General features: G+C 37.9%; 1 protein-coding gene across 6 annotated transcripts in view; it reads right to left on the bottom strand.

Annotated features, from left to right (window-relative positions):
• Positions 1-24,374, bottom strand: part of FNIP2 (folliculin interacting protein 2) — a 73,580-nt gene extending 49,206 nt beyond the window's left edge. For 4 of the 6 annotated variants that reach the window (XM_039319373.1, XM_039319374.1, XM_039319375.1 and 1 more), the window contains exons 1-2: positions 7,641-10,986; positions 5,650-5,776 (exon numbers count right to left, since the gene is read on the bottom strand). In XM_039319373.1, coding sequence (XP_039175307.1) covers positions 5,650-5,776; positions 7,641-7,855 — 342 coding nt within the window. In that variant the 5' untranslated portion in view covers positions 7,856-10,986. Of the gene's footprint in view, positions 1-5,649; positions 5,777-7,640; positions 10,987-23,974 lie in introns of those variants that run through there. The other 2 variants (XM_039319376.1, XM_039319377.1) reach the window with 2 other exon arrangements.
• Between the last annotated feature and the right edge of the window lie 17 nt (positions 24,375-24,391).

Raw genomic sequence — 24,391 nt, 5'->3', positions numbered from 1 at the left:
CCAACCTCCATTCTGGGTGGCAGAGACATGGAGGAGGCCTCCAATGACCAGAACAGACCTCTGGAGCCACATGGCCGCTGTCCCCAACCTCCGTTCTGGGCAGCAAGGCCTGGAGGACAATGTCAGCCCCCATGTGCTTGCTGCCTCCTGTGCTGGCCACACCCACTCCCTGGGTTTATTTTTGGGGTAGGGCTTATATTAGGCACACCCTAAAAACCAGGCTAAGGCTTATTTTCAGGGACACACAGTAGAAGGCATTTTAAAGATTTGTATCAGAATAATATGATGTTAAGAACGGAACTGAAATCCAGGCTATAAATGTTACTGTTCAAGAAAAAATATAATGAAAAGAGAACCATAAAACAATTCTGAGATTTCAAAAAGGTAAAGTTTGAAGGTATATATGGTATAACTGGAGAATACTTATGTTGTTTTGGAGTGGCTATGAAACCTCTTTAGCACAGTCATTTTTTCCCCGACAATTGGAAGAATACTATTATTGTTCCCTAATGTAAAAGTAATAATAACAAGACTGGATGCAAAAAACAGTAGGGGCATTTAATTTGTTAAATGTCTTAGGGAAATTGGTACAATTCTAATTTAAAAGGTACAATTTGAGAAATAAGAATGAATAATATTTGGGAATTTTGGCTTAATGCTAAGCAGACTGGGCATTCCAAATTTTGGATGGTCACTGAGATACATACGAATTTGCAAAAAAAAACCCAACAAACCCTATATTTGTAATTTAGAGAAAGAGTCCAATACTATAAAGAGGCTTGAATCATGAAATATTTTGCTTGAATATGAAGTTGGTTGTTTGCTGAATGTGAGAAGACAATATATGATGGAAGTAAAACATGCATGATACTAAATGAAATGTTCAGTAAATAACTCACCATTGGAACAGGAAAAAGACAGAGATGTGGGATGTCTTCTTGGTGTTAGATATGTTAATAGAGTTGTGGATATGTTTGCCTTTTGCCTTGTCAGTGATGCCAAGTTTTTGATCAAAAACCTGAACGATTTATAGTGAATATTAGACAGATTATATTTTATTTATATAAAAGTAGGGGGGGCAGGACTTACCCTTGGGCTTGGTCTGTATTGAAGGGAGAAGGCTGGTGAGGGTGGGGGTACTCCGGGGAGGGGAGAAGGTCGGAGCATCCCGGTTATGACTGGGATGGGCAGATATGGTGGGAGCCGAGGGGCAGGCCATCTTTGGGGAACGAGGACTCGCTATATTAGAGCGATTCCTTGTTCCGGCCCCTCAAAAGGCTCATCCTGTAGTACTGGTGACAGGGGAGTACAGGGCCCTAGTTGTAGGCTGCTGTTGCTTAATGCCAGGTCCGTTGTCAACAAAGCCTCCCTTGTCCGTGATTTAATATTGGACAGCGGGGCGGACCTGGCATGTATAACCGAAACCTGGCTGGGCCCTGAGGGGGGTGTTTCCCTCTCGGAGATGTGCCCGGACGGGTTTGTAGTGCTTCATCAGCCTCGACATCAGGGCAGGGGTGGGGGAGTGGCAGTCATCGCTCGGAAGTCCTTGAGTCCTCATGGGATTCCTGCCCCGGAGGTTGTTGGGTGTGAGTCCCTCCAATTGAAGTTGGGTTCATGGGTTCAGTTGGGCTTGCTGCTGACGTACCTACCTCCCATCTGCGTTGCAACAGCCCTGCCTGCATTGCTGGAGTCAGTAGCCGGGTTGGCGGTGGAGTTCCCCAGACTTATGGTACTGGGGGACTTTAACCTACCATCACTCGGCGATCGCTCAGAGGCAGCGCAAGAGTTCATGTCTTCCATGGCAACCATGGACCTGACCCAGGTAATTCAGGATCCGACTCATAGGGGTGGTCACACACTCGACCTTGTGTTTCTCTCGGGGCAATGGAGACATGATCTGGAATTAAGGGGAATAGAGATCTCGCCCTTGTCATGGACAGTTCATTTCCTATTGAGGCTGGACTTCAGAGCATCACTCCCCCATCGCAGGGAGAGGGAGCCGACTAGGTGGTTCTGCCCCAGACGCCTAATGGACCCATAGCGGTTCCAGGAGGAGCTTGGGGAAATACCTGACTCCCTTGTCCACAACTCGTCCGGGTCCCTGGTTGTGACCTGGAATGAGGTGGCGTCCGGGGCCCTGGATCGAATTGCGCCTTTGCGACCTCTCTGTGGTGGTGGTCCCCGGAGGGCGCCTTGGTTTACTGAGGAGCTCCGGGAGATGAAGCGCCACAAGAGAAGTCTAGAGCGACGTTGGAGGGCCAGTAACTCTGAATCTGACCGATCACTATTAAGAGCCTATCTTAGGACTTATTTAGTGGCGATAAGGGCGGCAAAGCGTGTTCACTTTTCCGCACTTATTGCGTCCGCAGAATCTCGCCCGGCCGCCTTGTTTAGGGTGACCCGCTCCCTTCTTAAAGTGGAGGAGGCGGAGGAACCCTTGCAGGGGAGAGCTGAGGAGTTTGTTCAGTTTCTTTCGGACAAAATCGCTCAGATTCAGAGAGACCTGGACTCCGACTGGGCAGTGCCAGCTGAGTTGCCGGGGGCTGGTCTTAGTCATGTTATCTGGAGCGAGTTTGAGCCTGTGACCCCTGATGAAGTGGACAAGGCCGTGAGGGCAATGAATGCCGCCAGCTGTTTATTGGACCCGTGCCCCTCCTGGCTGGTTTCTGCCAGTAGGGAGGTGACATGAGGCTGGCTCCAGGCGATAATCAACGCCTCCTTGATGGAGGGGTCTTTCCCGCAACCTTTAAAGGAAGCGGTGGTGAGGCCCCTCCTCAAGAAGCCTTCCCTGGACCCAGCTGTTTTGAAGAACTTTCGTCCTGTCTCCAACCTCCCCTTTGTGGGGAAGGTTGTAGAGAAGGTGGTGGCGTCCCAACTCTTGCGATCCTTGGATGAAACTAATTATCTGGACCCTTTTCAATCTGGTTTCAGGCCCAGCTACAGCACTGAGACTGCTTTGGTCGCACTGACCGATGACCTCTGGCGAGCCCGGGATAGGGGTCATTCCTCTATCCTGGTGCTTCTTGACCTCTCAGTGGCTTTCGATACCATCGACCATGGTATCCTTCTGCGTCGTCTCGGAGAGGTGGGAGTGGGCGGCACCGTATTGCAGTGGTTCTCCTCCTACCTCTCTAACAGGTCGCAGTCGGTGTTTGCGGGCGGACAGAGATCGACCCATAGGCGCCTCGATCATGGGGTGCCTCAGGGCTTGGTCCTGTCCCCCCCTCCTTTTTAACATCTACATGAAACCGCTGGGTGAGATCATTCGGCGACACGGGGTGAAGTATCATCAGTACGCGGATGATACCCAATTATATATCTCCACCCTGTGTCCTTTCAGTGAATGTGCCGGTGCCTGGAAGATGTGAGGGTCTGGATGGGGGTGCCTGGAAGATGTGAGGGTCTGGATGGGGGTGAACAGGCTTAGACTCAACCCTGACAAGACCGAGTGGCTCTCGGTCTTGCCTCCCAAAGGTCAACTGGATGGTCCATCATTAGTCCTGGGGGGGGGGCAAATTTACCTCCCTCAGTGCAGGCACCAACTTGGGTGTCCTCCTGGACTCACAGCTAAATTTGGAACAACATCTATCGGCTGTGGCCAGGGGGACCTTTTCCCAGGTTCGCCTGGTGCACCAATTGCGGCCTTATTTGGACCGGGAGGATTTACTCACGGTCATTCATGCCCTTGTCACCTCAAGACTGGATTACTGTACCGCGCTCTACATGGGGCTACCTTTGAAGAGCGTTTGGAGGCTGCAGTTGGTTCAGAATGCAGCCGCGAGAGCGATTGTGGGCGCGCCAAGGTACGCCCATGTGTCACCTATCCTCCGCGAGCTGCACTGGCTTCCTGTGGGTCTCCGGACGCAATTCAAGGTGTTGGTTATCACCTTTAAAGCCCTTCATGGCATAGGGCCAGGTTACTTACAGGACCGCATACTGCCGCACAGTTCCCAGAGACCGGTGAGGTCCCATAGATTGGGCCTCCTTCAGGTCCCGTCAGCCAGACAATGTCGGCTGGCGGGCCCTCGGGGAAGGGCCTTTTCTGTGGTGGCTCCAACCTGGTGGAATCAACTTCCCCCCGAGGTTCGAACTACTCCCACCCTGCCGGCCTTTAAGAAAGCCATTAAAACTCTCCTGTTCCAGCAGGCCTGGGGCTGATGTCCCGGGGGGGGGCGGGATATGATCGGACATGCTGTATGATTGTATTATTTTATTGTTTTATTGTTAGATGATTGTTTTAATTTTGTACGCCGCCCTGAGTCCTTTGGGATTGGGCGGCATATAAATAAAATTAAATAAATAAATAAATATTTTATTTTATTACAATTGAATATTAATGCATTTGTACTATTAATAAAAGATATGCAGATCACACCACTTTAATGGCAGAAAGCGAAGAGGAACTAAAGAGCCTCTTGATGCGGGTGAAGAAGGAGAGTGCAAAAGTTGGCTTGAAACTCAACATTAACAAAACCAAGATCATGGCATCTGGCCCTCTCAATTCTTGGCAAATAGATGGGAAAAAATGGAGGTAGTGACAGATTTTATCTTCCTGGGCTCCAAGATCACCACAGATGGGGACTGCAGCCAAGAAATTAAAAGACGCTTGCTCCTGGGGAGGAAAGCTATGGCAAATCTAGACAGCATACTAAAAAGCAGAAACATCACCCTGCCAACAAAAGTACATATTAGTCAAGGCCATGGTTTTCCCAGTTGTAATGTACGGCTGTGAAAGATGGACCATAAGAAAGGCTAAGCGCCAAAGAATTGAGGTCTTTGTACTATGGTGCTAGAGAAGACTCCTGTGAGTCCCCTGGACTGCAAGGCGATCAAACCGGTCAGTCCTAAAGGAGATCAACCCTGACTGCTCTTTAGAAGGCCATATCCTGAAGTTGAAATTCAAGTACTTTAGCCACCTAATGAGAAGGAAGGACTCACTGGAGAAGATTGAGGGCAATAAAAGAAGGGGACGACAGAGAATGAGATGGCTGGATCGAATCACTGAAGCAGTAGGCGTGAGCTTAAATGGACTCCAGAAGATGGTAGAGGACAGGAAGGCCTGGAAGAACATTGTCCATAGGGTCGCGATGGGTCGGACATGACTTCGCAACTAACAACAACTATTAATAAAGCAAAACCTCTAGGAATAGCAATAACACTTAAGACTTATATACTGCTTCACAGTACTTTAGTCTCTCTAAGCATTTACAGAGTCAGTGTATCATCCCCAACAATCTGGGTCCTTATTTTACCAACCTCGGAAGGATGGAAGGCTGAGTCAGCCTTGAGCTGGTGAAACTCGAACTGCCAAACTGCTGGCTGTTGGCAATCAGCAGAATTAGCCTGCAAAACTGTATTCTCACCACTGCGCCACCATGGTTCATACAAGTTCTCTAACAAGAACTATACAGCACAAACTAAAGATAATATGATTTAATTTTAAGTTTACTGTCAGCTTTTTAAAACATACACATATTTTATCTTTATTCTGTAACATTTTTTATAATTCTATATTATTTGTTCTAATTTCATATTTAAGTTTTACTAAGGGCGGGTTTAATTTCTCTGATAAAAGTTGATAGATCAGATACAATAAAAGATTACTTAAAATTGCAAAATAATTTTTATCATATTAAAAAAAAAACTTACCTGAAACTGTTTCTCATCAGTCTTTCGGACAGCTGTAGAATCAAACAAGACTTGTCTGCCCCGTCTTTCACAATCTTGATACACTATCAAGCGGATTTCATTTAGATCAAACCCAGAACAGGACCAGCTATGAGTTTTTAGTACAAAAAAAAAATGAAGAGAATTATGCAAGAATTTTTTTCCCCTAGCAAATCCATCAGTCTGCAGTGAAAAGAGTTAATCTAAGGAATGTGAATTCAGAGATCTAGTTTACAGTAGAGAAGAAGATAACACAACAATCCATCAAATATTACAAAGAAATTGCAAAAATATCCAAGAGTTACATCTCAGACTCTACAAGCCTCAGTTAGCAGTTAAATGTTGAAATTCATGACTGTACAATTAGAAAACGACTGAATAAGTATGGTTTGTTTGAAGAGTTGTCAGGAGAAAGCCTCTTCTCTCTAAAAGGAAATGGCAGCATGGCTTAAGTTTGCAAAGTTGCATTTTAACAAATTACAAGACTTCTGGAACACTTTCCTTTGGACTGACGAGACCAAAGTGAAGATGTTTTCCCATAATGCACAGTGCCACATTTGGTATCAGCACAAACATCTTATACCAACTGTCAAGCACAGTAATGGAAGAATAATAATTTGGGCTTCTTTTGAAGCCACAGGACCTGGGTACCTCGGAGTTATTGAGTCAACCATGAACTCCTCTGTATACCAAAATATTCTAGAGTCAAATGTGTCAGCGAAAGATTGACCAACATTGGGTCGTGCAAGAGGATCTCAGCCACACCAGCAAATTTACCACAGAATGGTTGAAAAAGAAAAGAATCAAGGTGTTTCAATGGCCCAGTCGAAGTCCAGACCTCAACCTGATTGAAATGCTGTGGCGGGTCCTCAACAGAGCTATGCATAAACAAATGCCCACAAGCCTCAATGAACTGAAGCAATGTGGTAAAGAAGAGAGGGCCAAAATTTCTCCACAACGATATGAGGGAGTGATAAAATCATACAAAAAAATTGATTACTTCAAGTTATTGCTGCTAAAGGTGGTTTTACATGCTATTGAATCATAAGGTACACTTTTCACACATGGCTTCTGTATTTTGGCCTTTTTGTAAAATAAATGATAACATAGTGTAGTATGTCAAGTGTTGTTGTTCATCTGACGTATTTATGTACTTTTAAGAATTGCTAAGGACTAGATAGTTTTTACTTTGTCCTGATATGTAAAACCAGGGTATACTTTCTTTTTCACATGACTGTACCTATATCAGACAAAGAGAATGTGCTACAGCATCTTCAATTCTTCACTGCAATTAGTATTTTATTCTATTTTGTAAGTATTTCTATTCCACTAAACAATGGCCATACAAAGAATTTAAAATAGATATGCAATAATCATCTAGTTATTTTGAGTGAAAGTACACTGTCCTAGCTACTAGAATTTCTGAGAGTTGCTAGATGATTTGAACAATACAATCCTTAAACTAGTGATCAGGAATTATGTAAAACAATAAAAAACACTACAGTTAGGCTACTTATTTAGAGCTTTCAAAATATCATTCAAAATATTTTATCATCATAGGATAATATATTTATTAGAACAATCTGTGAACAAAATGGGATTTACATTTTAATGCAGATTTAGCAAATCTGCAACCTCTAAACCTGGAAATTTTAAAAACACATTTTTTGTTATTTATGCTTCTGAATGTTTGTTCCTAAGCAAACAGTAAATATGTATAGATTTTCATGCAGGCAAACACAAACTGATGCAGAAATGGAATGGAACAAATTAAAAATGAAAAAACATGCAATTGAATGCAATATATTCAACAGAAATTGCACAATAATTTAATATTTAAAAAAAACTTTCAGTACTGAAAAGAATAATCACAGATGATTGCCTAGAAAAGAACATGTGTGATAATAAAAATGCAAAAAAGTGAAACTGCCTCCCAGTCCACTCAAAGCCAGTTTTACATTAAACTTTCATACCTTTTAGATAGTTCTCCAGTAAACCTCTTTGAAAATTTGGAACTCTTTTCTGCCACAACTGATTTCTTTGCCTTATCCACTCTTGGTGTTGAAAAGCTATTCACTAGTGAAGTAGGGGAACAATGACTTGATTTCTGCGCCTGGTTGCCTATACTGTTAGATGATTTTGATGTACCTCCACACATTTTCAATTCAAGACATGCTGTTATAGGCATGATTTCTTCAAAATAATGATTTTATATTTAAGTATCCACAGAGATTACTGTGTAATAAACTACTCATGAAAGAAATGTCAGACAAAAATTGGCTAGCACTGATTTGGCCTTTTTAAGAAAAAACAAATCACAGCTGAATATCTTCTGCAATCAGTATTACTTCTTTAGATAAAATTTAACCATTTACTATTAAAAGTTATAGCAATAACTTCTTTAAAAACATAGAATAACTTGCTTGTTCTTATAAATGCTGCCAGTTTTGTTGCTAGCAAAGAAGAACTCTGATAGTCATGCTTCCTGGTTTGTTTCTGTAACTAGCAATTATTATTTGATCACAAGACCTAACCAGATGGCCTTCAACAGAAAGGTAGCTGCTTTCTCACTGACTCTTCAGTTGCAAACTTGTTTTAAAACAGGAGGCAACACCCTCTTAATGGTCTCATGTGAGCAAGTGTCATCTGACAGCTCTTAGCAACCTTGTGTCTCAGCACCATCTCTTCAAGGTAAACAGGAACCTGCCACCAATGCTACAGGTTATCTGTAAGAAATGATTAACACAAAAAAGAGACCTTCTGCCACATTCAGACTTTTGGCTCTAATGCGATTAACATTAGCAACTTGTTTACTATCAGTAACAAAGAACAATCTCAATACAGTAAGAAGAACTCAAAAATTGTTCTTTGTTTCATTTTATTAGTTCTGAAGAGGTGTAAGGAATGACTAACCATTTACACTTAAATGATCTTAAAAACAAACGTTCAAGTAAACATGAGTTATGAAATTTAAAATAATTGCTTGTTTCTGGGTCGCACATACATACATGGATGGAATGCAAATTAAAACACAAGGGTATTTGCAATGGGGGGAGTCCATTAGCTGGGAATGAGTACAAATGAAAAACAGTGTGGCACTAACATGAGGCAAGCTCTGCCACCTTTGTACATGTGGCATATCCTGTGTATGTACAAAAGAGAAGAGCCTGCATTGCAACAGGTCAATGTTGCTTTCATATTTTGATAAAAAGTGTTTGATTCTCCAAGTATCTATGTCAGCAATACAACAAAAATGTGAACAGATTTGTTCAGTAACTGCCTCTGTCCACCACACTTTTGAAATGCTTTTGAAAAATAATTAAACATTTAATCTCAACAAAGAATATGACTTTCTGCATGATGCAAATCACAGTGTATACCAAAGTGTTATATTAGAATTAGCAACTGTCTTATTTAATGACCATTTGCAGTTGTGATGATGATGGAAAATAACTTTATTATCAGTCCTCACTAAACAGACTTTGGAAGTCTGTAAGACAAGAGAAAGCTGAAGTAAGATCATAAGCACAGACATGGTTTCACTTAGCAACTGTTTCGCTTAACGAAGTTGCTGGTCCTGATTATTGTTGCTAAATGAGAACTATCTGTATTTAGAAGACCTGCATAACCATCCTACAAGACAGCTACTTTAAAACAAAAATTACTCCAAATATTTCTAGGAAGAACCAACAATTGTGCAGGAAAGCTACTGAAGAATATGCTAGTCCCAAACTATGTTATGATTAAGGCTATATGTGATATTCAAATGCACCCAACTAGTTTCTTCAAATACAGGTAAAATTAATTGCTAGCTTTGTGTTCTGTTCTAAGAATAAAAATTGAAAATCTAGGGAGGATTCACCAAATGAAAGCTAAGTCTAAAGCTGAAAAACAAAGTATACTAGTTCAGCACATCACAGTACTGAGGGGAATAGATTAACAGCACAACATCACAACAAGAAGGTCTAGGCCAGGAGTGTCAAACCCGCAATGTCATGTGACGTGTGGCGACATATCGTGACTTTTTTTGCATTGCTGGCAATGGGGTGGGATGCCATGACGGCAATTTGACACCCCTGGTCTAGACAATCAAGGAAAAGTTTGGTCAAAGCTGCTCACAAAAGAAGACTTTAGTTGTTAGCAACCCTGTAGTAGGCAAGACTTTATGCTGACAGAGTTTTCCTAGAAACTCTACTGTTACTAACTCAATTAGAAAATGGAGAATTTGTTTATCTTGCAAGCCCTGTGTTTCAGGCATAGGTTATTTGCTCTCCTCTTTTCTGGCCCTGATACACTCCATTCATTCATTCTACCATGAATCCAGCAGTTTCTTTTCAACTCTTCTCAGATTCTTTATCATCTCATTTTCTCTGAGATGAAAATGGTAATTTTAAACTCTGATTCCAAAATCTCTAATGGATGTTGAACAGTCTCTATAATATATGTATAAGTTGAATTAAAAAATACTGTGAGATAAATCAAATTCAATTTTACAATCTATAAGTTTTAAAAACTGCACCATCAGAAGTCAACTGATCTAAAATACTAATATTACAAGAGGCCCAGTTTACCTCCCAAAATAGATTTATTGGCTTTTTTTAAACTGATGTTTATCTATATAACATGAACATTTCATGAATAATGAGATAGATAATAGATGACTGGTAGGTAAGGAAAGAGGGATGTTATAAAATAGATTTCATTGTCTGCCATGATTTTGATGGGGTCAAGTAGTAACTTTCAAGGTGAGCCCAGAAAGAATTTGAATTCTGAAATGTCTTGTCCTAATCAGTAACCTAAATTAAAATGAATTGTTAACTATTGGCTTGTAAGCATATAAATTTAAAGCATTTTTTCCAACAACTGTGTGTATGCAATGAAAAACCTTTAATAATGCACATGGCATAGAATTATTTAACAATATATAAATTCACTATAAATTATGTAAAATAATGTAAATTAGTTTTGAGATTAAACTGCTAGTTGAAACAACTTTGTGGGAATAAAAATACCCCAAAATCAGAACCCAAACTATATTCCAAATACTTAAGCAAGTCCAAATTATTAGCAATTCTAGGAAGATCAAGTCTAATTCATTCCAATTTATATTTATTCATTTATTAAACAGATTTATATACAATGAGGGAAAAAATTATTTGAACCCCTGATGATTTTGTACATTTGCCCACTGACAAAGAAATGATTAGTCTATACAGTGGCTGTCCAATTCACACATAGTGACAATTTATACAGTATTGTAACCTGAACTAATATGAAACTTTATCACTATCTCAAACAAGAATGTTTGTGAAAATGAATTTCTGGTTTATCTATAAAATAGTTAGATTATACATTTTATAGATGCCTTCCTTAAAGTCCTTTAATATTTTCAGCATTCAAGAGTTTCTAAAGCTATGTTAAAAAGGAAAAACAGTAAATTTTGACATGTTTAAAAACATCAGTTCAACCAATGAGAAAGCATATTACTTGTAATTAAACATAATTCAAGAATAAAATAAACTATATTAATGGATATATTAAATGCTGGAAAAACCAATCAGGTTCCATATCAGAGACCTCCAAGAAGCTACATCAAAAGGATTCCAAATATTCTAAGTTAAAGCAAATTCATCAAATGAAAATATTTTATCCAGAATTTGATGGCCTCATGTAAATTTAGTCTAAATTGGAATCACTGTTCTATTATTATCTACCAATTGTTGGGTACTTATTAATACCTACATTTATCAATGAAATTTCCCTATAAATTGGATGCACTGTAGATTAAGTTTAGAAAGGACTGTAACTGAAACTGGGGAGGTAACTGGAAGAATCTTCAGTGGATAAACATAATAAAATAGGAGATAATATATATGAGATAATCAACAAAGCTAGGAGATTTCCCCAATTTCATAATTCAATTGGTCATAATTTCTTGGAAAGAGAGGCATTATGAGATTAATCATTTAGCCTTATGATTGCTGTAGTACATTCACTATTTTAAAAAAATCATCTGTGGATAAGCAACTGAGACTATACAATTTGGTATAAATTTTTTAAAAAACAATAGCAATAATAGATTTATAATCAGTACATAGTTTCCTAAACTTATCATGAATTAAGGATGCAGTATTATATTGATTTATCACAAATATACATGTTTACATATATTATTTATAGAAATCATGTATTAGGGATGACATATCGTAAAAGTGCATCAGGCGAAGTGTGTATAACAATACTTATATAAATTACATAGGATAGTTGTGAAAAATACTTAACATAATCTATATAAGTGTAGTTTGGATTAAAAAACATGATTTACTGAGAAATTAGACAGAAAAAACACTGTATTGTAGTTTTGCATGCAATACTGACATGAAAACGATTTCCACAAATCTATCCATTGCTGCTTTCCCATACAAAACAGTCATATACAGATTTAAGGATTAGCAGAATTTTCAGAAATATATATTTGTTAATATTAGTGTTTTAAGTCTGCTGCATCAAAATTAATGTTTTGTTATACATAAGGACCAATCAATTTTTCTACGTAAGAAATATGTAGTTGTTAACCTCAGTCCATGATATGTATCTGATAAAGCAGTGGTTCTCAACCTGTGGGTCGGGACCCCATTTGGGGTCGAATGACCATTTCACGGGGGTCGGCAAAGAACGCAGTCCGCCATTTTTCCCCCCTTTTCCTTAGCTATGCTACTCCCTTTTATTCTATTGGCTTTTGAAATCTTGAATAGAGTCTAATTCTATTGGCTTTCAAAAGCCAATAGGAATTGTCCAGGCTGTCTCTGCCCTGCTGAGCCCGCCAAAAGTCCCTTCTGCAAAGGGTGCTGCAAGTTGTCTGCAGCGAAGGCGAGCTGTCTGGAAGCTTCTACCCCTCCCTGCTGAGCAACTACTAAAAATGTAAGTAAAAGAGGGCCAGGGGTGGGAGGCTGGCGGGCGCAGGGAGGGTTGCTGGCACGCGTGGGGCCCGGCGGGTGCCTTACCTCCCTTAGGCTGGGCCAGCTGGTGGCCCAGCCAGTGGTCGGCCTGCGCCGTCTCTGCCGCTTGCCAGCTAAGCCTCAGCCGGCGCAGGGGGTGGCACCACGCATGTGCGGCGCTCCTGGGCAGAGAAAGTCCTTGACTTACAACCGGTTGGGTAATCCTTGACTTACGACCAGTTGGGGTCGCGGCATTAAAAAGGTTGAGAACCACTGTGATAAAGTGAACTCTAAGGCACAAATGTTTTTGCAATACACTGGTCAGTTTTCAATCCTTAGAAACAGGCTATGAATTATTACAATTAATGAAAGCAAATTTATATTTCACTGTATATAAAAATTTTGGAACTATTTTGCTAATATTTTAAAGATTACACGGCTTCAATATAAAAGTTTCAATTTTTTCTTGTAAACATATGAAGATCTGGAGACACATAAAAGTGGTCTTCCTTGCCATAAGAGCACAGAGTATATAGTCACTATGCCATTTGACTTTCTGCTTATACTTCACATTTCTATAGACACAATTTTTTTTCAATAAAGCAGATGCCAGCATCTGAGACAAATGAAGGACATTGTTTCTTTCAGATGATTCCTCATTTCATATATATGGCCAGCTAAGCACAAAGTGCTCAGTAGAATGTATGTCAGGATATATCCAACTTGAAGTTTTTTGCCTGTCATTGAAACCTGGCTAGGTTTTGCCATTTTTGCTCTGACCCCCTCTTCTTTCACTCCTAAGTCTATGACCTTGGCTGTGGATTTCAAACAATAATAATGATGCCACATTCTGCATTGGTTAGATTTCAAACGCCCTTCCTGGGACAGTACAACGACCAGTGAAAACATCCCGTATCTCTAACTGTATATGATGCAAATTCCATTTCTGTTTTTCATTGCAGGCTGATGTCAGCACCTAACCTCTGTGCTACATCTGGAACATCACAGATCAATCTTCCAGAACACACCTAGAATTAGTATCCTGAAAAATGTGCTTGCTAATTTTTTTGCTTGTAGTTCATGGTTTTTATACCCTTCTTCAGAGAGAGGCACTAGAAATTCAATCCATCACTTTGTCACAGACATCAGAATCATGGTAATTTCTATTATAGTTGTCTTTAATAAAAAAATTGTGTACAATGGCCAGTTCAACTGAAACTCTTGTTTCATTATCCTTCAAGTGACATATGTAAAATGTTTAATTAAAAATAGTCCCAAGCGCACCTTGGTACAAAACTTAAAAGAACATATACTATAATTCAGACAATATCTCATGAACTATCTACTAAGCAAAAGAATCCAAACAGTGATCCATAATCCAAATAGATAATGGTTGCTGGCTATATTAAATACTATGGATGAAAACAGATATTATAATGTAATTAAAAGAAGAGAAGCCATGGAAATTTAGCCATGAATTAGGACATGTATTTTGTTTCAATCTTTTCGGGTTTGAATTTGATATTAACCATACCACAATATGCTTATCTTTTGGGGGACTGGCTAAGATTGACTAAGTGCTACCAATCTGCTGTGGCCTAGGATAAATTGATCCTGTGAAATGCATTAAACTGCAACATAATTAATATTTTGCTTCCCTGTTCTGAAAGAAGTTGTCCATTTGAATGACAGTTTTCAAAATACAAAACTCTTAATTTAGCCTTATCCAAACAGGTACCTTCAAATGTGACGACTGAGGGGTTATATGAATTGAAATGCAATAATTTTGGAGAGTGTCAGGCTGATGAAGATAGCTCAAAGTTACAACACCCCTTTTATAGCTGCATTCCTAAATACACTTAAGGTACATTGTGTGATGGAATTTTAGGACTTCCAACTAAAATCTGTGCTGCAGAAAGAATTAGATGTCCATCAATTTATGTAAGTATCCACACACATAGGAATTTTATATTCCATGACCCCAAAAGGACAAGAATGTTTCAGATCTATTAACTTCAATATTCCCTACTGATAACATGGGAATAATACCATATTAAACATGTTAAGGGGATTTTTTTTGAATATTTCAGATAACTAACCTCCTGCAACACCCAGTTTTAGTAGGAAAGGCCAATTCAAAAGTATAACCAACAGAACCAAATCCCAATGCTAAGTCTACTGTGCTCACTCCAAAGAATTCATTAACATATTTCAAAACAAAACCAAATCTATTGATAATGCCAAACTGTTTACTTTTAGTCATACTGTTTACCCTGGTGTTTTTAATTTCCCTCATAATTATATACATTTTCTTACGGCCACTTGTCCACACTCATGTCTTTCTCAAACTAGAATTTATCACATTGTCCTTACTATTCTAAAGGAAAAAAGAAAGTTTTACAATTTTAATATATTTAGAGCAAGTGTTTTATACACCAAATATCTTAAGATTAAAAACAAGCTGGTTTGTCTTAAGCCACAATTTAATTGTGATTGCATTGTAAGCCACATTGGCTGTATTGGTTGAATCTGCATACTATAATAAGCAAAAAAACACATTAAGGGCTAATGTGATGTGCAAAACCAGCCTCAGCATTGCCTACATTGCAATAAAATTCATTTACAACTTTCTTTTCTTTACTGGCAATGAAGAATTGCCAAATACGTAATGAACTGTTCTCTCACATATGGTTTTATTTTACATGGATAGAATCTCTAAGCATGGCAACATAGCCTGAATAGTAATTTGCAATCAACTGCCAAATGAATGAGCTTATTTACTGATGCCAGTGTTAATACTGTTAACAGCTACTAAGATAATGCACAATAGTAATAAAACATCCATTTAACTGAAAATACTACAAAGAACCAGAATGAAGTATTCAAGCTAAAGTTATTTAGTGATTGAGCCTGTCCTCTCTTGAGCTGTTTTTTTTTACAAAAATGTTTTACTTCAAGCAAACTTATTATAGAGTCTTTCAAAAGTATTTTGATATTTTACTTCCCTTATTTATTTTTTCAGGTTTATAAGCCACTTTAAATGCAACCTATCCAAATCAAATATTAAAATAGTAAATTACACAAATTCACAAAATTATTAATCCCACTGAACTGAACACAGTAATCACAAACTGCAAGGAACATCTACTTCATTCCCTGAAGGCTTCTTGGAATAACCAGGTCTTAATAGCCTTCCTAAATCCTAATAAAATCCAACCTGCATTATTTTGATAAGAATTCTGTTCTGTAGGCTGAGGTAGCAATGGAGGCAGCTGCCAGATGATGCCAGCCCAAGCAATCAGAATAGCGCTGGAAGGGATCTTGGAGGTCTTCTAGTTCAGCCCCCTGCTCAAGCAGGAGACCCTATACCATTTCAGACAGGTGGCTGTCCACTCTTTTCTTAAAAACCTCCAATAATGGAGTACCCACAACTTCTGAAGGCAAGATGTTCCACTGATTAATTCTCCTCACTGTTAGGAAGTTTTTCCTTAATTCCAGATTGTTTCTCTCCTTGTTTAGTTTCCATCCATTGTTTCTTGTCTTAGATAGAACAGATCAGGAAACTGATTCCACAGGAAGATTAGAACTATATTTCATTGAAATAGTCTAAAACATGGGTGTCAAACTTGCTGCGTCACATGACGTGTTGCGATGTATTGTGACTTTTTTCTCATGGCCAGAGCTGGGGTGGGTGGAGCCTCCGCATGATGCAGTTGGCCCATGGGCCGGCAGTTTGACACCCCGGTCTAAAAAATCAGAATCTTGAAAGTCTGATTATGCTTTTCCTCCCCTCTCTTTTATACAGGTAGTGCTCAACTTAGGACCGGTCGCTTAATGACCATTTGAAATTATGACAGACTCCTCAAAAGATACTTACAACTAATTTTTTTAAAGTTACAACAGCTACAAACAAATACACACACACATCCATGTCCAAATCATGGGTTTACTTTTGCTAAAAATGAATTGGAAAGCCTATTGTGCGGTTGTGATGAACATATTGCTAAAGTTTACAAAATGTTATTGAATTTAAATCTGGAAAATGAACACGTAAAACACTGTATGATTCAGTGGGCAAGGAATTTTGAGTATAATGATTGAACAATGGGAAAATATGTGGAATAAAGGGTTAACATTTACATTAAATTATAATCTAAAAGTAAATTTTTACAACCATTGGTACTTAACACCAGACAAGTCATCAAAAATGTACAATGGTATTTCAAATTAATGTTGGAAATGTAAGGAGGGGACTTTTTACCGCTTATGGTGGACATGTAATAAAGCAAGAAAATATTGGAGTAGGATTCATATGTTAATACAGAAAATTCTTAAATTAAATATAGAAAGAAAATCAGAGACTTTTCTCTTGGGGCTAATGGACAAAGATCTGGAAAAAAAATGGAACTTTGATGTTATATATGTTGACAGCAGCAAGATTACTCTATGCTCAGAAATGGAAGACCACATCGATTCCCACAAAGGAGGAATAGTTACAAAAAATGATGGAGCTAGCAGAGATGGCTAAACTGACTGTACTGATTAAAGAAAAAAATATGAAAACTTTTATGGCCACGTGAAAACTGCTTCTAGATTTTGTGCTTGAAGTGGAAAAAAGTGAAATTTTGATTTTGGGCTTTATCAGTTAGATAGATTTGATGTTGCTGAAATGGCTAGTTTATAATATTTTGTAAAACTAAAAAGCTGACATTTGAAGTTGATACTCTATTGCACCAAAGGAAGTTGGAAGTCAATGCCTTTTTTTCCCTCCCTGACCTCACTTCTCTACTCCCCTTTCCCTTCCCCATCTTTTCCGCTATTTGCTTTTGTATTTCCATTGTATTGTATATTATAAACTAATAAAACTTTCTAATAAAAAATATAAAATAACAGAATCTTGAAAGTCTGATTATGTTTTTCCTCCCCTCTCTTTTATACAGGTAGTGCTCAACTTAGGATCGGTCGCTTAATGACCTTTTTGAAATTATGACAGACTCCTCAAAAGTTACTTACAACTCATTTTTAAAGTTACAACAGCTACAAAAACATACACACACACACACACCCATGTCCAAATTTTGGATGCTAAGCAATTAGCTCACTTTACAGCCATTTGCAGCACTGCATAATCACATGACAATTTGCTTTTTTTTTTTTAACCAGTTACTGGTGCTTACTTCTAATTTCTAGTAAAAGAAGGCAATTGGGGAAAATTGATTTACTTAGCGATTGCTGCAAAAATGTTTTAAAAATGTCACGGTGCAAGCATGGCTGGATGGGAGGTAGGTGCTGCGGTCTGCAGGAGGGTGCAAAGGTAGCTGCTATGACATGACACAAGTATCATCACATGATTGCCATTACAGTCTATATCTGTTGTTCTTTGCCTGACTTATGTTTTTTTTCCTCCCCCCTCCCCCGCAGATCAGAGTGACTGAAAAGAGGGATTACAAGAAAGTAAGCGGTTAGCTCTTCTGCACATTGAAAGCAATGTGATCATGCTGGCAGCCCAGGGATGGGAGTCACAGACACACTACTCAAATAGCTTACAGTACACTGTTGAATCTCCAATCTGTCTAACCTGTGAGGAGGAAGGAACAGAGAGAATGGAGAGAAAGAGATTTCAAAAGAGTAAGAGGTTTGATTGGTTTGTTCAGTTACACACCAAGAGCAAGGTGATTGTGCTGGCAGCAGACAAGCGTCAGGAAAAGGAGTTATACTTTGCAGTTACATAGTTCAGAGTTACATAGTCTGCAGTTATAACAGTGATAAAAAACTAACTTCATGACTAATCTTCATATTTATGACCTCTGCAGGTCTATAAAGCAAAGCAAAGCAAAGCTGAAGTAAAATCAGAAGCACAGTTGTGGTTTCACTTAGCAACTGCTTCACTTAAGGACTGAATTTCCATTTCTAATTATGGTTGTTAAAGGTGGACTATATGAACAAATCTGGTTATTCCATGATTTTTTGATAGGCAAGACTGCTGTGATTATTCATGGCCCTTAGTACAGGTAGCCTCAATGAAAGACCACTTGTTCAGTGACCAGTTTTGATTGCGCTGAATGGGGGGACTTACAACCGGTCTTTGTAGCTGCTGCAGCGTCTTTGTAGTCATATGATCATGATTCAAGTACTTGGCAATTTACTTGCAATTATGAAGCTGCAGTGTGCCACGGTTTTATAATCACCATTTGTGACATTCACTACTGGTTTCCAAAGCGCATCATAAAACAACCATTTACAGACTAGCTGACACAATGTCACAATGGAGATTACATAACCACAGAGTGTTGCAACCATGCAGGATTCATTCAACATCATCAGTGAGCTCTGCTGCAACTGCCATTGTGAGTCGGCACAGTGACATATCTCATTTTAGACTATGTTGCTTAGCGACAGAGTTGCCAGACTCAATTATTATAGTTAAGTGATGTTAAAAATATGTGTTGATTATGATTGACAAACCTTCTCCTTCATTACTTTCCATAGTTTTTGTTAGCATGTTCAACAGTGATCTATCCATGTAACTTAGGTGGTCTGAAATTAAATACCTGAAAATGTATGAATTACAATAAGGTCATGAAGTCTACATTACACAAAACAGAGCTAACTTGAAGCATTTATATACCTGTAATTGTAAAGATATGTTCCTTCTGTCAACCTCTTCATTTGATATTAAAAGACATTCTATTTTAATTGAGGATATGTAAGATGTTCATGAAAAATCTGAATAAAATCTGAAATGGCAAATTGAAGAATTAAATATTTTATTTGCTAAGCATATTGCATAGTCAGAAACTTGAAATATAGAGTATATTTGGATCATTTCATTCTGTTTCCAATATTTTTAGGAATATTAGCAAACTATAGTGGAAAAAATCTGGTTATGTTACAATACCAAACAAAGTAAAGTCAGTGTCTGTCAATGTTTCTTTAAGAGTATAGATAATCTATACTTTCCAAGTTTTATATCTGGCAATTTATACAACTAGCTGGACTGGTTTGTTTACCAAGTTATAACGAACTAAAGGAATGTATGTTGTTATGCCCTGCCCTTCCCTTCCTTTCACCATAAGCAAAAATATATATTAGCTACATGGCAATATAGGCACACCAAAAGAAAAAGGTGTATTAGCTACATGACAATATAGGAAGCCTAAACAAAATGTTGAACCAACAAGTCTCAAGTTGCCATATAGTTCTTTCAGAGAAGATATAGAATAAGACACAATCTTGGCTAAATGTCTTCATAGAACCTAAGAAGACAGAAAACGTACAAAGAAAAACGTATACAGCCTTTTTGAAATTGGCTTAAATCCATTTTCTCACTTTAAAAACTGATACTGAGAATCAAAGGAATAGCTTGTATGAGTAGTCATGTGTGAAATGTCACAGTTCAAAAAGACTATTGTAAACTTACAAAAAATGTTTGGCCCCTTTCACTCAACGGGTTGAGGACTTGATTGCACTTGCACCAATGAGCAGACTGCCTATGGATGTAGACTTTGTATGGATAAATATAATGAAATATGGGACTCATTTATACAAAATGCAGTAAGATTTTTTTAAAGAGATAGGCATATGTATTAGAAATAGGTATTTGAATTATATAACTAAAGAATTGCAACTATGTGCTGCTAAAATTATACCTTTTTCCTTTGTATTTTTTTCACTTTTAAAGCATTTTCTATATATTTTTTCTTTGACAAAGTATTTTTATCTTTGTATTTTTTCCAGTTTTTTTGTTATTTTAAAATGCAATACAGTACAAAATAATTTGTAAAAAGGTATTGTAAAGCTATAATAGATGCAGAAAAGAACAAACAAAAGTAGCTCTTTAGAGTAGCTAAGGTAATTCTTTATAAAAAAATCATACAGCAAAACAAGCTATTAACAGGACAAAGAATTCTCTAGACAGAAAGTTGAATAACAATAACAACAAAAGTATTAAAGTCATGCAAGACATAGATAATATTTATACTGAGATGTTTTATCATGTTAGATAAAACATATTAGAATTCGAATCATTCATTAAAGTTAAATATGCAAAGATTTAAGATACATAGATACATTAGTTAAGTTTGAGACTAGATCCCCAGATGTGGTAATGTCACTACTATAATTTCAATAGTTTAAAAAAAGAAATTAAGAAAATCTGTAGATGGATATTTGTTACCTTTAGAACAAAAGGCAGTAGCTGCAGGCTAAAAAGTAAAAAAACATTTTTCATTTACTTATGAGCTTCCCAGATGCATCCTATCTTTCATGGAATATAGAATACAGAGCCAGACAGATCAAAATGACAGATTCTGGCAAACGGATCACAAGACAGTCACAAAGAATGGAATAGGATGTCATGTGAAAGTGTGCTGTCTACATATGTGATGTCATCTCTCTGGCCTTGACTACTTTTTTCACAAAGGAAATGAATAGCCAAATTCTGAACCATTTATTTAGCAAATACAAAAGAAAGGAAAACAATGGAGACAAATATCTGAAAAGCATAGGTTAACAAAAATGATAAGTTTGATTTGCATGTATGACCAGAATTCTAGTTCTTTATGAACAAGCAAGCATGTCAGTTATGCCTACCTGACTGCTTCTGCCAATGAAAGCAACTGAATAAACTATGCAATTCTTGTCATTATCTCCAAATCAGGAGCCCTGGCTTGTATTCTTTTTAACAAAGATCAAACATTAGAATTTGTTCTCAGCTTACCTCAGCTAAGACCCAAGTTTAATATCTTGGCTTGCACATTACAAACAAACCATGAAAGCCAGCTTCCTCAATTGTTCATCCATTTCAACTTGCAAGAAGACCCTACAGACATGTCAAACTCGCAATGTCACATGACGTCGCACGACGTATCGGAGCTTTTTCCTCATTGCCGGCAATGAGGTGGCCCGGTTTAGTCATGATGCATCCGGCCCATGGGCCGGCAGTTTGACCCCTGCCAGAACAAGGCTGCTGTATTTGCAACAACATTGTTTGCTCATTCAAAATGGTAGTTTATCGTGACATGAATTGAGCTACAATATGAAAACAATAGTCAACTGTTTAAACTTGATATACATTTTAGAAATTGTTTATATTCTAAAAACAGAAATACCTTTATAAAAGAAGTTACAATAAAGATTGAGTAGTTCATTCTCCTATTCCTAAAATGCACAAAGCTATACTACACAAAACTTCAGCCTCCAAAAGCTATTGTGTGAAAAGTGATGGCAACTCCTGTATGGATTCCATATGTTGTTCAATGAACATACAGTACATGGACGGCATTATACTTTAATGTTAGATTATTTGGACTATATAATTTCTAATAGACAGGCTAACTTCCAGCAACTAAAATGTGTTCTTTTTATTAGACTGCATCCAGTACAACTCTAATTAGGGAACTGACTACTTACTTTTGAACTTGTGTTCAATATAAGAACCCAATCCTTTTAAACAGAAATACTCATCTGATCGTCCCGTGCTTTTTGCACAGCAATCTAGTTAAGTAGGAAAAAAAGTTCCTTTGTTTCTGCTATGTTAAACTATTGGGAACATCACATAGCCCCAGTCATCTATTTTCTTCCTACTTCTGGTTTATGCAGCCCTTGTTTATTGCTTTGCCCCTAATTCAATACTACATAGTTCTTGTATGAGCGCATATAAGGAGAATATAGACTTATGTCACATATCTTTATTATAGGCTAGAAGACAAAAACTGAATTATGCTGTTTCTTTTTTATATTTGATATTCCATTTGTTTCATGAGTGTGTGTATGCATATTTATACAGAAGGAAAAAATCAATTATTTGTCTATCTTTAGCATGTTAGTTCCAGTAAGTATAGCATTCCACAAGTGTGATATAAAATTACAGACTTCTTACTATTATCTAGTGTTATCCATCACTCTCACAGGCCATTTTTATCCCACACCCATCCCTATTATCATTTATTGGAACTAAGACCAATAAAGACTTTCACAGTACAACTGCATTTAGATGTCCATGTCTGTAAGAGAATAAAAATAGGGTGCTATTATGGATGTAATATAATTACATATAAAATACAATAGTATGGTAATTGCCAGCCTGCCTAATTCAGATATTCTTGAATGTTTCTAGATTGTTCAAATATACCAATAGTAAACAGAATTAAGACTCAATGCATTCAAAACCATCTTACTTTTACATTCAAGGAACGTATAGTTAGAAGATAAAAACAGATGACAGAGCCAGAAAATTTAAATTTTTAAAAATATCACAAAATAAAATATGCACATATATTTATAAGAAATGAATCAGAAAGTACATTTTATCATTTTTTCAAAAATAACTTTATATAAGCCTGCATTTCTCACTATTCATTGAAACTACAACTTTAAGCATAATTGCATAGGAGAATAGTCTAGTAACCACAGTGGGACGTATATTTATAAAGGTATAAAGGAATGGTTGTAAAACATAGTAATCAAGTAGCAGTACTACCACAAGAAAATTATAACCTTATCCCATATTTCAAGGAGTCCAGAGAGAACCACATGTTCTTTCTCTGCTGTCCCTCTCCTTTGCTTTTTCATTTCAAGGATGAGGAAAGCTGGGAAGCAGGATAAAGTCTCATGTTTGTTCATCACATCACACTGCTTTGAATCAGGACAGCCATCCTCATCCTGTTGTCTCCCAGATGTACTGAGCTCCCATCATCCCCAGACAGAATATCTATTGTTGAGGTTCACTGGGAATGATCAAATGATTATCCCTATTTTGAGAGGAGTGTTCCAGATTGGAAAAAAATTGTATTATATATGTTTTCTGAAGTTCACTGTAGAACAAACTCAATTAAAAAGCACAATTGTATGTATATCTATTAAACAATCTTATCGAATTAAGACTTCTCTATGTATTATGACAGTTTAAGTACTTTAAAGGACAAGAGATGCCCTAATAGTGGTCATTCCAAAGAGAGAATTCTAACTCCCCAAATTATCCATGAGACCATATACTACAGTTACTGAACATGTGCAACATGTTTTAACCATTTAGGAGTCATTACAAAGAAAAAATCCTAACCCAACCAAATTTTTCTTGGTTTAGTACACTACTCCCTTAAACCAAAACGACCATCAGGAAATTACAGTATGCAAGATATATTTCTCTTTTTGGGGTTAGGATTTAGACTAATTTATCAAAACACAAATTGCACTTTTAATAATAAAAGTAAGACTCTGAAGAACATGGTCTACAGAGAATAAAAAGAACTAGAAATGAGAAAAAGTACTCCCTACGCGCTCCTGGGTCTCACGTTTTGGGCAGTGGATGTTCTATCAGAATGACAACGCAGCAAGGAAGACTCAAGATAACAACTGCATTTCCTCACCTGAAGGTTGAGCATTCCTTGGACAGTCTAAAAGGGGAAAAGGTTGAGTCGCCACTACTAAGCCGGCCACCGCCCCTTTTGTTAAACAGCTTCTGGAGCAGCGTCGGAGCCATGCTACTGCGCTTCCTCCTGAGCTGAGCGGAGTATGGGAATGGAATCAGGACACACCAGCGACAAGTCACTCAACCAGCCACGATCAAGAGTTTCTATCTCTGTAGCGTCAGTAGTAGCCCCCATGCCAGCTACATGCTGGACATCCAGACTTCCGCTAAGCAGAGCTTAATTCATTCTCTCTCGGAGCAGCGCAGTCGCCTCCCTCTTTTCCTAGACAGGCATTAATGGAGCCTATCAGTCATATGACTGGGGAAAAAGCTGAAAGTGTTTGTTCAGTGTCACGCATACCGCACATACAGCGCC

This window comes from Crotalus tigris, unplaced genomic scaffold (genome assembly GCF_016545835.1).
Source record: "Crotalus tigris isolate CLP2741 ecotype Arizona unplaced genomic scaffold, ASM1654583v1 scf7180000023581.319791, whole genome shotgun sequence".
Classification (NCBI taxonomy): Eukaryota; Metazoa; Chordata; class Lepidosauria; order Squamata; family Viperidae; genus Crotalus; species Crotalus tigris.
This window is presented reverse-complemented; position numbering and strand designations above follow the sequence as displayed.